Source organism: Accipiter gentilis, chromosome 34 (genome assembly GCF_929443795.1).
Source record: "Accipiter gentilis chromosome 34, bAccGen1.1, whole genome shotgun sequence".
NCBI lineage: Eukaryota > Metazoa > Chordata > Aves > Accipitriformes > Accipitridae > Astur > Astur gentilis.
The window spans coordinates 7,514,364-7,529,018 of NC_064913.1; the positions used below are offsets into that span (position 1 = coordinate 7,514,364).

At 40.0% G+C, this 14,655-nt stretch overlaps 1 protein-coding gene across 5 annotated transcripts in view; it reads left to right on the forward strand.

Moving 5' to 3' along the window:
• The window catches only part of ACSS3 (acyl-CoA synthetase short chain family member 3), a 92,108-nt gene that overhangs the window by 36,912 nt on the left and 40,541 nt on the right, over positions 1–14,655 (forward strand). For all 5 annotated transcript variants that reach the window (XM_049791972.1, XM_049791973.1, XM_049791974.1 and 2 more), the window contains 2 exons: positions 2,924–3,075; positions 11,269–11,372. In XM_049791972.1, the coding sequence (XP_049647929.1) occupies positions 2,924–3,075; positions 11,269–11,372 (256 nt within the window). The remainder of the gene's footprint in view (positions 1–2,923; positions 3,076–11,268; positions 11,373–14,655) is intronic.

Sequence of the window (14,655 nt, forward strand, 5' to 3'; positions counted from 1 at the left end):
TTTGGGCTCTGAAATTAATTTGCACTGTCTCAGATTTGTTTTGCTTATGTCAGTTTTTGTTTATACATTTGCTAAACTGTGAACAGCTGCCAAGGCACAGGGAAGTTTTTCTGCAGAATCAGTAACAATATTTTACAGCTGGGCCAGGTTGTTTTTTTTTTTTCCTAAATGAATATTTTAAGTGTGGCCTTATTCTTTGGGTATTATTTCCTATCATTTGTCAGGTGAATTTTCTATTCCCTTCCTTCCACTCTTTGCGTTTTATTTGTTTTTCTCCTAGATCTGAGAAAGGTACTTCTCCAAACCAAAGCTGCTGTAGCTTACCTGTGACATATAAATACCAGCCTGTCAGAGCCCTGCGTGCCTGGCCACGCAATCCTGAAGGTTTATCTGCTTGCGTTGAAGATGCTCTCAGGCTCGAGCTTGCTGGAGGTGTGAGGCACAGGCACGGCCGCGATGTAGCTCAGGCAGGGACCAAGGGTGAGGGCCTGAGCGTAAATCACCTCCTGAGGAAGGAGAGGCTCCTTTCAGCTCTTCTCTCAACTCTGCTGTTTTCCCGGTGGTCTGATCCAAGGTTACGCAGCTGCACCGTGGCAAACCTGGCCTTGAGCACGGCAGCCGAGCCCCTAGGAGGGAGTGGGTGCACTCAGGGCCAGACACAGCCCTTTTATGGGCTCTGGACATTGCCATTTGGTTAAAAATACGGCCTACGTTATTACTGGCAGACTAACCAATTTCAGATTGCTCCACAGCTAGGTTTTTTGCTGTCCAAGATGATTGCTACTTGTTCAATTACGTAATTAGTTAAAGAGAAGTTTATGGAAAGTTGGAATTTTTCAGAGTCTGAGACCGTTTGTTTTAGTGTTAGTCGTGTGGGCTTGAACTCCTAATCAGATGGTCACAGATCTGCAGGTATAATGAGTATTATAGGGAGATGACATCAACTTGAATAAATAGGTCTGTGAAAAAGTATTGAACATGTGAAAGTTGTGATAAAGAAGTCTGCAAGGATGATGCTTAAAGACAGTCTGGTGAAAGATTTTTTCTTTGGGAACTGTGTGTTATCTGACAGAAAAAAAGGACGTAACTCACTTTTCAGCAAGCAAATAGCATTCTTTTGCATTTCTCTTTGGTAATTTAGGATTGACTGTTAGCAAAAAGAGGTTTTGGCATTGGTGATACTCCTCCCTGCTACTTGGGCTGCAACTGTTTCTTTTGTTTATTTTCTCCATTTGCTTCTTACCACCTGCTCCATCCTTTAAAAGAAAAGACTTTTCAATTGTGCATTCTGTTTTGTCTTGGTTTTTTTTCCTTTTATGGTGATCCTCTACTCCAGCACTCATCTTGCCAGCAGTATCGCACTGTAGGGCTGCAAAGCCAATGGTACGTATCTGACCTCAGGTGTCTTGCTTTAAATCTGCCAAATGGTTCATCAGTGCTCTTGCCAGTGTTCAGGCACAGCTGGAGGCAGAGCAAGCCTGGGGAAGACTGCAGTGGGGAGCGCAGATGGGAAAGAGGGAAAGGGATGAATTCCTGTGAGCCTGCGTTGCAGCCAGCGTGCTGCTTTTTATGCTGGGATGGGGCAACTAACTTGATTAGTGTGCCTTTTCATAAAGGCATTTACTGTGTTACTAGTGCCTCATTATCAGAATAAAAATACTGAATTTAGTAAATTCTTCAAGGTATTCATATCCCTCTGTTCCTTTGGATCGTGGTAAAATGAAAAATATTAATTAAGAGTTCATATACTGCTCCCCCCCCCCCCCCCAACCTATTAATCTATCTATTCCAAATTTGCATTTACACAAGGATGGTGAAGGTATGAATTCGTCTTGTGACTGGTGAACTGCTGTAAAGGTGGTGACATTTCAGTGGTGAAACTTTCTCCATGTTTGTGGCTTCTTGCATAAAGCTTTGACAAAGCTGTGTTTGCAGTGTGAAAAGTGTATGTCTCTCCTAACTTGTGTACTCTGTCAAAGTTCGTCTTCCAAGTGTGGCCTTTCTAGTGAAAAGGTTATGGCAACACCTGTAACGCTACAACTCGTTCCACATTAACATCATCTTTTTATAATTTCAGAACATGTAAGGAGCCGTTCATGCACTGCGGTAATTACATACACTAGGATTTGATTATATGATCCTGTGCCAACTGCTTTTCATATTTGCAGCACCACAGAAAAGTATTTTTTATTATTTTTTTATTATTATTACTTAGCATTGGACAATTTGTCACATCAGATTACTTCTGTTTACAGTTCTCTTGACTATGCCCCTTAGCTCAGGACCATGTTTAGTTTTTAAAAAAAACCCAACCACAAACCAGACCACAGTCTGGTAGCACACTAAAACAGAAAAGGGGTCTTCAGCTTCTCTCCAGGCTTCATGTGGGGTAGCAGCACAAAGGTTGCAAGAAGCCAGCTGTAAGCAGTTAAGTGGGTATTTTTCCAGAATTGGGAGGAAATTTCTAGGTGAGAAAAAGCTGTTATTATGTCCCATAGGCCTGTGCATGGAGATATAGCTGCAGTGCCACTGTGTCCAGAGACTCCTAGTTCAGTGGGACTCTGGGTGTTTTAGAGGCTGCTTTGCAATAAGGGTAGATTTAGACATGACTCTCTCTGCTGCCAGTGTAATATCAGCTCTTTGTGGCTGTCTTTTCATTTGCATGTCTGTTTGTCCTATTTTTCTAAGTAGCAGCTAGTATGTGCTGTGTTCATGCAAGAGATTGTGCCCAAAGCGTGTGAATTTATTTCTACAAGTGAATACGCTCGCGGTATTATTATTTTTAACAAAGCCTTCTTTGAAGTCTTACTTGAAATTACTTCTGTTGCTGTGCTACCACTACTGTTACGTGTTCAAGCCTTGAACTGTCAAGGAATTATGAGGTATTTTTATCCTGTGACATTTTAAATTATTCTCTCCATAGGGGAAGCCTGTGGGAACGCCAGATGCTGGTGCCTATTTCCGCGTGCTAGCAGAGCATGAAGTAGCTGCCTTCTTTACTTCACCAACTGCAATTAGAGCAATCCGTCAGCAGGACCCTGAGGGAGCCTTGGGAAAGCAGTACTCTCTGAAAAGGTGAACTAAGGATACACTGGAAGCAGTTTCTTACAGAAACAGGCTGGATGAACTAAGAATAGCAGAGTGTCTGGGGCTTTGCCCACCTCTGTATAGCAGAATTTAAATGTATTCATGACAATTTAGGTGTACATGTATTTGCTTGTAAATTTATATTGATAGTTTAGAGGAGATGAAAGCTGTTGAAAAGATTATGACTCTAAGGTTAAGAGGTCTTACTGGGTTAGGATTGCTTGCTCAACCTTAATTTTACTCCACTGTGCTTATACCCTGTAATACAGTCTTGGGTTGCATGACCCCGTACTGTTTTCTCACATGACCTCTCATTTTACTGAGTGCACAGGATCTTTAGTGTTCGTTTAATAGGCAGCTAGTCAATGTTTTGTTTATCTCCCCATAACTTACCTACTGTTTATGGTTATGTGCTCCAAAGACTGAACTATTTCCTATCTTGTACTGTTTTTAAGGTGTTTATCACTATACTATCAGCATGCTTCAAAATCATGACTGAGTTCATCCTCACAAATCCCCTGTGAGATGAGAGAGTGGTATTATCTGTATTTTGCAGATGGGAAGCTGAGGCACAGAGAGATTAAGGTCAAAGTCTTCTGTTAGTTTTGAATACCTAGTCTGAGCCACTGAACTACCACTATTTCAGAGTTCTTCGCATTATATGGTTAAAATGTGTTACTAGCATTATATTAATAAAATGCCTCTCACACTGGCTTGCATCCATGAGCGTTTGGTACTTCTACAGACCAAGTTTCTGTATCTTATGGCAGACATTATAAAAATGAAAAATATGTGGGTTTGGACCACATCTAATCTTGTAGTTTGATGCTGAGCAAATTATTCAACAAGGACTGTGTCAGACTGTATAGGCAGTATTCAGTCATAAGAACATCTTTTATTACACTTGTCCAGAGGGAAATGCAAAGCCATGTAGCTTCATGAGACCTCCACATTCTTAATTGCCCAGGAAAGTAAGCTGGATTTATTCCTGAGGTATTCATCACAAGTTCATCATTACTTTCGTCCATCTGTTTTGAGTGCTATCATCAATCCTTATCCCTCCTTGAAATAGGAAACAAGCTCATTTGAGACCCTAATGCACTATTCTTCTATGATGTCACAAGAAAGTGATTCAGATGCTAGAAAATTTAATTGCTGTTCCTCAGCATTTTTTAGGCAACGACTAAACTGACTTAGTATGCCTTTAGCATATTCATTTAATGGAAAAATCTGCTAACCTGCTCTGTAAGTTGTTGCATTTTCTGGCCAAATGAGAATTCCAGATAAGAATCTCCTTGCTGATACGAGTTGCCCCAGATGTAAAGAGGTATTTCATCATTCCTGTTCAGTGCATGAGCTTCTCCATTTGTCTGCAGATTTAGTTGTCTCATAATTCACTCAGCTTTGGGCCATGTCATTTTGTGGTCCGTGGCTTCTCTTTACTAAATCCTGTAGAGCAGCATTTAGTATCTAATAGGTGCAGTTGTTAAGAAATGGGAATCCAACAGGTGATTAAAATTTCCTTTCCAGGAAAATCCTTGCTTTTGGGTGGTATTTGGATGGACTTTCCCATCCAAGGTCAAATGAATTTTGTCAGTTTTAGTTTGAAATCAATCTTACTTTTAGTTCATTTACTTGTTCTGTGGTGCTTTCTTCTCTGTTACATGGTGCAGAATCACTGAAATGAGATGTCTTTCTGCTACGTGGGCCAAGATGTAGCCTTACTTACTCTAGAGACTCCAAAACACATGTCCAAGAATGCAGTCCTGAAAGAGATTTCCACCACAGTACATTCCATTCCTGAAAAAATTCCATTAAAAAACTGATAAAGGTCAATGTCACTTTTAATAAATCCTGTTAAAAAAGACAATTACTGATAATGTACAGAGTTAGTAGGCAATGCCAGCTTCTAGTATACAAGGGAGTACTTGATTTACAGGAGTAGACTGAATTATAAGCAGACTTGAGTTCTTTTGAAATGACATAAGTAAAATAAATTTCTGTTAAGAACTGATATTGGTGGCATCACTGGTCTCCACCCAAAATTATAAGTGAGGTTTCCAAAGGTTCTAGTGTGTATGCTTCAAATTCCTTGTTGGCTATTGCAGTCAAATCTTGAAATGCGTTTGCCTTTGACACAAAACGTCACCTATGTCTTAAACATGGCTCATGCGTAACAGTAAAAGAGATGTTTAATTTATAATACTGTAGGATAAAAGCCCTGTTCAACCACATATTGCTAGAGGATCTAAAGGCTAGGCTTTTGATAACACACAGTGCTGCTAAGCAGGCTGTCTGATCGTACTGCTGGCTGTTGTGTTTGAAAAACAAGTAGCATCCAAATTCTGTGACCCTCATGTACCTGGGGGTATTCTGTTCAGCTTTTGGAATCTGTTCTTGTCTTCATGAGGTAACTCTGTAACAGCAAGCCATTAATTCTTCCCATGTTTGGAATCACACTTCATCCTTTAATTGACTTAATTGTTATGAACTGGTTAGGTCTGATTTCCAAATGATTGACAATTGATAGTTTTACATGAAATGGGGCAACAACTCGGCAGATTAGATTAACATACAAGTAATAATTTGCAGTTTGTACTCCATAGCCTACTTAGCTTTCTTCACTTTTTGGTCAATTATGAATGTTCTGCCATTTTATATCAAGAGAACCTAGAGATTCTAGCTTGTTCATCTGATACCAGATATTAATGCACTTGCTTTAGAAAGAAATATGAGACTGCATAAAACCTGTGCAGAAATAATGAATATAAAGTGGATTAGAAACTCCCATTTTCTGTCTCATAACACAGGCACAAGAGGATTTGAAATTAAAGTGTCAAATTCAAAAATTGCTAGAACAAAATACTTTCTCATATAATTGATGCCTCACATATGCTGCTAGAGGATATGTGATTAAGACCCAGAATTTAGGATGACTGAAGTACATTATGCAGTTCTGACTGCTACCCCCTAGTCTGGGCTGCGGTAGATCATGTATGGCCATTCCTGTGAGTCCTGAGCTGTGTTCATGAAGAGCCTTTGTGGAGCACCCCTTCACCTGCACCATGAGAAGGAGCTGAGCTGCAACTGTGTTCTGTGTCTCTCTGACTCCGTCACCCAAACCTCCAGTGTTTGGACCCTCATGACCAAGATAAAATCTATTCACGGAGGAAAACAAACACATCAATGGAGAAAAATCAGAAGACCTGAAAATATTACTTCCTTATTTTACATGTTTAGGTGTCTGCAGTCTCCAGGTGCATTAAGAATTAGTAAGAGCTCTTTATTTCCAGTTTATGTTAAGAAATGCAAATGAACCTTCCTCGCTGTCTTTTCAGGAAAAAAAGCTTATTTAACATGATAGAGATAGAGTTTTTCTTTGCCAGAAAAAAACTGGCATATGCATTCCAGAATTAAAAACACTTCCATGATCTTTTAATGTGGAAAAGTGCAGCTCAGGTTATTACCCATGTGAACACTTCTGCTTTTGGGAAATAGTTTGGAGATGTGGTTTCTTTCGTGCTTGGAGTGACACCAAAATGTACATCCTGTGTTGAACAATTTAGATTGCATCAGGGCCATTAGGGACTTTGATCTGTCCCCTATATCGGGTGATACTTCAAGTCCACTCTGCTGGACTCTTGAATAGGGCCTAAAAGCTTGATTGCACTGAATTCCATGTTCAAAATGTAGTTTTTCAGAAAAACAGCTTAGGACATATTTATTTAACAGAGAGGTTTTAAGATCTTTCTTCCCGATTAACTGCATTGCAGTGATAGATGATTGCAATAACAGGTGCACTGACATACTTTGAAGTGTGAACAATTTTTTGACAGTCCGCTTAAGAGTGGGACATTTTATAACCATTGCCACCTCTCTCTTGCTCTACTGCTTGATAGGAGAAAATAATTCCATAGTTCTTATGCTTTGTTAGGCTTGTGGCACTTTGCTCTGATAGTCTTTTTGATGCTTTTGTGCTGTAAATTTGCCAAAGAGCTAATCCCTCTCCTTCTCACAACATAAGGTTGCTCTTGAGCCTGCAGATTATTAAATCTGATTATTAAAGCTGGTGATTCAGAAGAGAGGAATTCTGCTTTTGGCTCAGGGGATAACGTGATGTCTTAACTTTTTTAGTTAACTTGTCAAGTCTTTTAAGTTCTTGGTGTTTTAATAGCCCTGTTTTTAAAACAAGGACACTTCACAGAATTTTTCAGCAGTTTATAAAGTTAATGAATACATAAATTGAATTTTTACATCATAGCTGAAATGTTGTCTTTAACATGCCTAATTACAGAACATTCCATATAATGTACATTGAGCAGTGCTTAACAGGAGTGCCCTGCATGTGACCATGAGTCTCACAAAACTTTTCATGAAGTACATATTTGTGGTTTTTACTTATACAGTATTTTGTTCTCTTCTATCATAAACTTTTATCTGTGTTATAACTTCCAGTCAGCTATTAACTCGGCTTGTGCTTTACAATAAAAAGCATTCAGGTGCAAGATATTGATTGGGGTCGCGCTCATTACAATCATTATCTTCTAATGTGGGAGATGTGCTCAGAAAGCAGTTTACCAAAATGATGTTGTATATGTATGAGTACAGAAAACTATGCTTATTTGATGTGAAAGCTGCTTACACGTTTGACCCCCTGCCTTCTATTCCAAGAAAGAAGCCACTCCAAGCCATCTTGGGGTGTGAGAAAGGAGGGCTGGCCGAAATGCTGTTCTGAAATTAAGGAAATTGAATTCTTTCATCTGCATGTTCAAATTTGACATGGTAACATTTTTCAAGATCTTCTGACTTTTGTAACTTTGTAACTAGTTGAAGTGTTGAACTAGTTGAACTAGTTGAAACTGCTTTCTGGATTTCATCTACATGGAAAGATGAATCTCATAGTTCTCTTTCTAAATTTCTAAATGCCTCTGAAGTGAAATTTTTTTCATGCCCATCATATCTAAGAATTCTTTTTGTGGCCACAAGTCTACATGTTTTACAAAATCAATGCAGTTTGTGTCCATTGCTGAAGGACAAGGATCAAATCCTTTGTTCAGCAGTTGTCTTCTTTCATAACGGACTGTGTGAAGACTTGAAGTGAAACAAAATGTCACCGATATCGGTCTGGCTGTGGTAGAGCGTGCTGCAGTCCTAACAAGGGCACATTTTGGAGAAGTATTTTTAATCCCAGAGTCTGATGTTGGGCCACATGAAGGTCCATTCATATCTTTGTCATTCTGTCATCTTGGAAGCCTTGAGGATTGATGCAGTACTTGGTAGAGTCTGTCTGCAGTTTCTCTTGGCATGACAGGCTGTTTGTGAAATGTTTAGTCACTTGTAGTGTGAGTATACCTGTATACTTTCACTCAAAGAAAGAAAGAGGTTATTTGCTAGTAAACAGAGTTCTTTTGATGTGGAGTCTGAATCTGTGTTTGCCTCTTATCTTTCCCCTCTTCCCTCTACTCTTTGAGGTTTTAAATTGCATCACTGGGTAAAATGAAAGTGCTGTCTGTCTTGGTCATATGCTGAGTAGGGAGAATTTGAGAGAGGGAAGGCATGAGCCCACCCTGTGCAGATACTACAGAAGGGAAGCAAGTTCTTTGGCCTGTAGTAATAGGGCATGTGTGTGGCATCTCTGCATTCAGAATTCACATTATACCTCATGACAGGATTGCATCTACCTGGTGGTTACAAACAGGCACTGACATGGCTGAAGTGTTTCAGATTGCCGCAGCAGCCTTCCAGGGAAGGAGACGCAGTTTTCCGTTGTGATTTTTCTGTAAAATGAAACCAGAAATGTTACTGCTTAATTTTCCCTCTGGTTTAGATTTTTTTCCCCAATGGCTGATTTCTGTTCCAAAATCTTGCTTAAATAGGAACATGTTTAACTGTGCAGCAGAATAAGAATGTCCAAAATTTTCAGACATTCCTGATTTCCTTTTTCAGAGATGCAGGAACATCCCTTCCTAAGTTATAATGCAATAACTTAATAGCTCTGTGTATTGCTATTTTTTTAAACAGTAGCTTAACAAAGTCTCTTTACTGTGGCTTAGTCATGTGTTAGTATTACTCTAGGGCCTTGGATTTTGTTTCATTTTGGTTTTCATTTTATTTTTGTTGTGTAAAAAATAAACCTTACCCTTTTGAGTCTCTGAAAGGTAAATTACTCTAAAGTTGCCTCTTGTTCTTTGAGGACTATAGAAGAAGCCTAGAGAACTAGTTAAGCATAGCCTTATTTTTTGGATAATAAGAGCCAAGTAAGTTAAATACTATGCATTGCCCTCAATAGAAATCATGCTGTCACAACACAGACTATAAAACTAGGCATGTACTAATGACAAAGTATTGAATATAAATCAGCAGTTCATCCAAGTTTAGCTGGCCATTCATTTTCATCTGCACATCGTGAACCTTTAATTAAAAGTTCTGTGTTTCTACCTGAAAAGGATTGCTTATTTCTTTGTTGGATGTGTAGGGGCAAGATGATAAATGATTCTTTCCTCAGTACCTTCTTATTAGGTGACAATGTCTGGTCAGTGTCATGAGAATCCATGACTATAGAAAAGAATAATTTCAGTTGTAAGGGATCTACAAGGATCATCTAGTCCAGCTGCCTGACCAATTCAGGGCTGACCAAGAGTTAAAAGCATGTGATTAAGGGCATTGCCCAAATGTCTCTTAAACACTGACAGGCTTGGGGCACCGACCCCCTCTCTAGGAAGCCTGTTCCAGGGTTTGACCACCCTCTCAGTAAAGAAAAGCTTCCTAGTGCCCAGCCTAAACCTCGCCTGGCGCAGGTTTGAACCCTTCCCATGTGTCCCACCCCTGGACCCCAGGGAGAAGAGCTCAGCACCTCCCTCCCCACGTCCCCTCCTCGGGAAGCTGCAGAGAGCAATGAGGTCGCCCTCAGCCTCCTTTTCTCCAAACTAGACAAACCCAAAGCCCTCAGCCGCTCCTCACAGGACATGCCTTCCAGCCCTGCCACCAGCTTTCTTGCCCTCCTCTGGACGCATTCAAGGACCTGAACATCCTTCTTAAATCGTGGGGCCCAGAACTGCACACAGTACTCGGGGTGAGGCCACCCTGTATGCAATTTAACAGGGTTTTAAATTGCTTGTTAGGAAATAAGTGCAAAAAATCGGCTATGACACAAACAAAGTTACTGTGCAAGTGTTAGAAAGATCAAAACCTTAGCAGCACGCAGTAGTGTACGGTAATGTCTAGCTTCTGAGTGCTGATAGTCGTATTTAAGAAAGCTGCCATTGACATAGAGGAGCTTATCATTCTAAACAGGGTGTGAAGTGAATTTGTAATGCTTAATGAAGGATGATAAAATGTGACTAAACATCCGATAAAAGATTCCGAAGTTAAAGTCTGTGTGTGGGTTTAATACCCGATTATATAGTACTGCCTAATTTAATGGTACAAACATGCAGATCACGTCTGTCAGGACTGCCAGACGTTGCATCTCTTCTCTGCCAAAGTTGGCTGTGGAATGTCCAGTCAAATGAGCTGAAGTCTAGTACTATGATCAGGGACTCAAGGCTGCTGAATGTTGTTCTGATTGGCATCTTCTAGTAGGATTACTTTTTTGTTTGTTTGTTTGTTTATATATATATAGCCTGCCTCTCCACAGGAAAATGGCTCTATGTCCCATTGTTTCCCCCAAAACAAATCTATAAATGTCTACAGAAAGATGACTCAACAGTTCAAAAATACCAAAATCTGTTTTAATGGAACATTATTAACAACTTAAAACTAAGACTTATGCTACAGGTATTTCCTTTTAGTTTTGTTTATTTCTTTACTAATTTTTCTGATATCTGTTTCTGACCCTTTTTTGGTAGTTCATTCTTATGTTTTGCTTAACAGAGATCTCCCTACTTCCTGTGTACAGAGCATTTAATTATTTTTTACTTCCATTGACAGTTGCTTGCCTCTGGTGTCCCAAGGTCTTTGCATTCAGAAAATAAACTTTCTTTTACATGATGTATAAAGTAGCATAAATTAATATTGCTAAGATTCTGATTGTTAGTAGGAAGGAGCATACAAAGAGTAAAAGTCCTCCCTTCCTTTTTCTCTTTTTCTGGGACACTGAGCAGAGCTATTTACTGAATTTGTTATCTTGTTTTCCTTTCCCCATCCAGATCAAGATATATACTTTTTTATTTTTATTTGAAGGTTCAGAACGTTATTTGTAGCTGGTGAGCACTGTGATGTGGACACGCTAGAATGGTCAAAAAAGGTCTTCAAGGTACCTGTCTTGGACCACTGGTGGCAAACTGGTGAGTGTTGTAAAATAAGGGGAGGAGATATTTTCAGAGTCTGCAGGTAGAACTGGTTTCTCTTTCCATGAACATTTAAATAGGCAGGACCAAGTGTGAAAATAAAAATTCAAGCAGGAAGAATGTTGTTTGGAAGTGGTCTGTAAAGTGACTTCAGGATATATTTAAAACACAGCATTTTTAAAAGCTATATATATATATAAAAAAAAGGTATTTTCTGATGCCTGTATATATTTTAAAAAAAAAAAAAAGTTTGCATCAGTGTTTTTTCTAGGTATATTTTTATATTGTTTGCATGTGTGACTATTTTGTGACAGAAAATTTGGTATTTAGGGAAGCTTTCAGGTTTACGTTTTTTGCACATACATTTTGTGTAATTAAAAATAAACAGTCTGCAGCACAGAGTAGACTCTTTGGTCTTTAATATTGTTCTGTATGGATCTCATCCAACTTCTATTGATTATTTTGGAATGTTTCCCATTTATTTCACTGGAGGAGGATTAGATATTTAGACTGCAATGAAGGAATTGGAGTACCAATCTATGTGTAACTTTGCAAAAATCCCAGTTGAATTCTGGATTAAGCCTTGATCAAATGTATCTCCTTATAACTATGGATTAAGATATTTTCAAATTTCACTATTACAACATCAAATTTGGATTTTGCTTCTTACAGACATTATTGCTATTTAGGCTAAGGAAGTATATTACAAAAGCTCTCTCCTCCCTGCCGTCCTTTGCTTCCTTCCAAGAATACCTCTTCTATTTTCTGTGCATCGTTGTTTTGAGATGCAGATTTTCTCTGGTCTCATTCTCTCTGGTGAAAAATGTTTTGATCCCCCCATGATGGGTCAGATAGCAGATATATAAGATTAGAATAAAAAGTGGAAAACTCTTTAGTTCATCTATAATATACGTTACATAATGAAATCTTTGAGGAGGTTTAACCCCCCCCAATCTTAGATAAATACTGAGAAAGTTCTGGAAGGTGGTAGTATCATTTTTTTATTTACTCTTGATTTAATCTGCTAATTAATTGATAAATACAAGGGACGAGACCTATATTTTGCTCACTTCTCTATGATCCTAATGTCTGTAGGCAAGAACAGGCCTCTGCTGCAGAATGAGCAATTAACTGAAAAAGGTTGAAAGATCAGATAATGTCTTTGCTTACTGAACTGGCAGTAAGCAATATTACTGTGTGTAATTTTGCATGTTTTTGTCTGTGTCTGTGCACATATATATATATATATATAATTGCCTATAGCTTTGATGTATATTTAGTGCAAAAGTTTAATGTTACTGCGTTCATTCAGATGTATCTCAGATATCAATGAGAGATTTTAAGCATGTGGATGTAATTGTACTCATAGTGTGTGGAGGTAAGACTGTGTATGAGAGATTTTTCAAAGACGACCATAAGCCCAGCTCAGGATACAGTATGTTTCTCAATTTTTATATTCATGGCATGCTCTTAAATTAAACTGTAGCAGGACTTAATGAGCTAAGACCATTTCAAATACAGTGTTTGAGAGCATTTAGTAATTTGATTAGAGTAAAGATCAATTTTTATGTCCAAGTGATTTCTGTGGAAATGTGTGCTGTTGAATGTAAGCAAGGCATTCGGTCTGAAGGAAAAAATTTACTAAGTCGGAGTTTCTGTCAGAGAACTGAATTTCAAGGGCTAAGAAGGAAGGAAGAATCACAGAATCATTGAGGCTGATGGACCTCCTGATGTCATCTCGTTCAAGCCCCCTTCTCAAGCAGGGTCAGAGAGAGTTGCCCAGGATCCTGTCCAGTTCTGAATACCTCTATGGATGGGGATTCCCCAACCTCTCTGGGCAGCCTGTGCCAGTGTCTGACTCCCCTCACAGTAGAAACGTTTTTTTTCTTGTGCTCAGTCTTGTGTTTTAGTTTGTGCCTGTTGCCTCTTGTCTCGTCAGTGGGCACCACTGAAGTCTGGCTGCCTCTTTTATTCCCTCCCATCCAGTATTTATACACATCGATAACATCTCCCCTGAGCCTTCTCCAGACTCAACAGTCCTAGCGCTCTGAGCCTCTCCCCGTATAAAAGATATCCCTTTTCCTGGCTTTCCACTGGATTCTCTCCAGTAGCTACCTCTCTTGTACTGGGGAACCCAGAACTGGCCCCTTGACGTGTGGCCCCACCAGTGCTGGGTAGAGAGGAAGGATCATCTCCCTCAGCCTGCTGACAACATTCTTCCTTTTACAGCCCGGGATGCTATTGGCCTTCTTTGCTGCAAGGATGCATTGCTACCTCGTAGTCGTCTTGCTGTCCACCAGGATCCTAAGTTCGTTCTCTGCAGATTCTCCTCTTTCCGGCTGGCTGGTCCCCAGTGTGCAGTGGTGCCTGGGGTTATTCCTCCCCACACTTTGTGCTTCCCTTTGTTGAACCTCATGAGGTTCCTGTTGACCTATTTCTCCAGCCTGTCGAGGTGCCTCTGAATGGCAGCACACCCGTCTGATATATCAGCTGCTCCTCCTAGTTTTATGTCATCTACGAACTTGCTGAGGGCACAGTGTTTCTCATTGTCCAGGTAATTAATGAAGAAATTGAACAGTATTGGCCTCACTATCAACCTCTGGGGTACACCACTAGTGATTTGCCTCCAATGGGACTTTGTGCCACTGGTCACACCCCTCAGGGCCTGGCTGTTAAGACAGTTCTCAGTCTACCTCGCTGTCTGTTTACCTAACCCATACTTTGTCAGCTTATCTGTGAGAGTGCTACAGGAGGCAGTGTCAGAAACCTCACTAAGGTGGAGGTAAACAACATCCACTGCTCTCCCCTGCTAGTCCTGGTAAACATCCAGGTAACAACATCCACTGCTCTTATCCACAAAGCTAGTCATCTCATTGTAGAAGACAGTCACGTTGATTAAGCGTGATTTCCCGTTTATAAATCAATGCTGGCTACTCCTGATCACCTTCTTGCCCTTTGTATGTTTGGAAATGCTTTCCAGCATTAGTTGCTTCATCACCTTTCCAGGGGCTAAGGTGAGGGTGACCAGCCTGTAGTTCCCTGAATCTTCCTTCTTGCCTTTCTTGGAGAGAGGACTGACATTTGTTCTCTTCCAGTCTTCGGGAACTTCTCCCAGTCACCATGACCTGGTAAGGTAATCGAGAATGGCATTGCAATGACATCAGTCAGCTCCCTCAGCACTCCCGGGGGCCATTCATGAGGCCCCATGGACTTACCTACGTTCAGTTTATTTAAGTGCTACCTAACCCAGTCCTCTTCCACCAAGGGTAAGTCTTCCTTG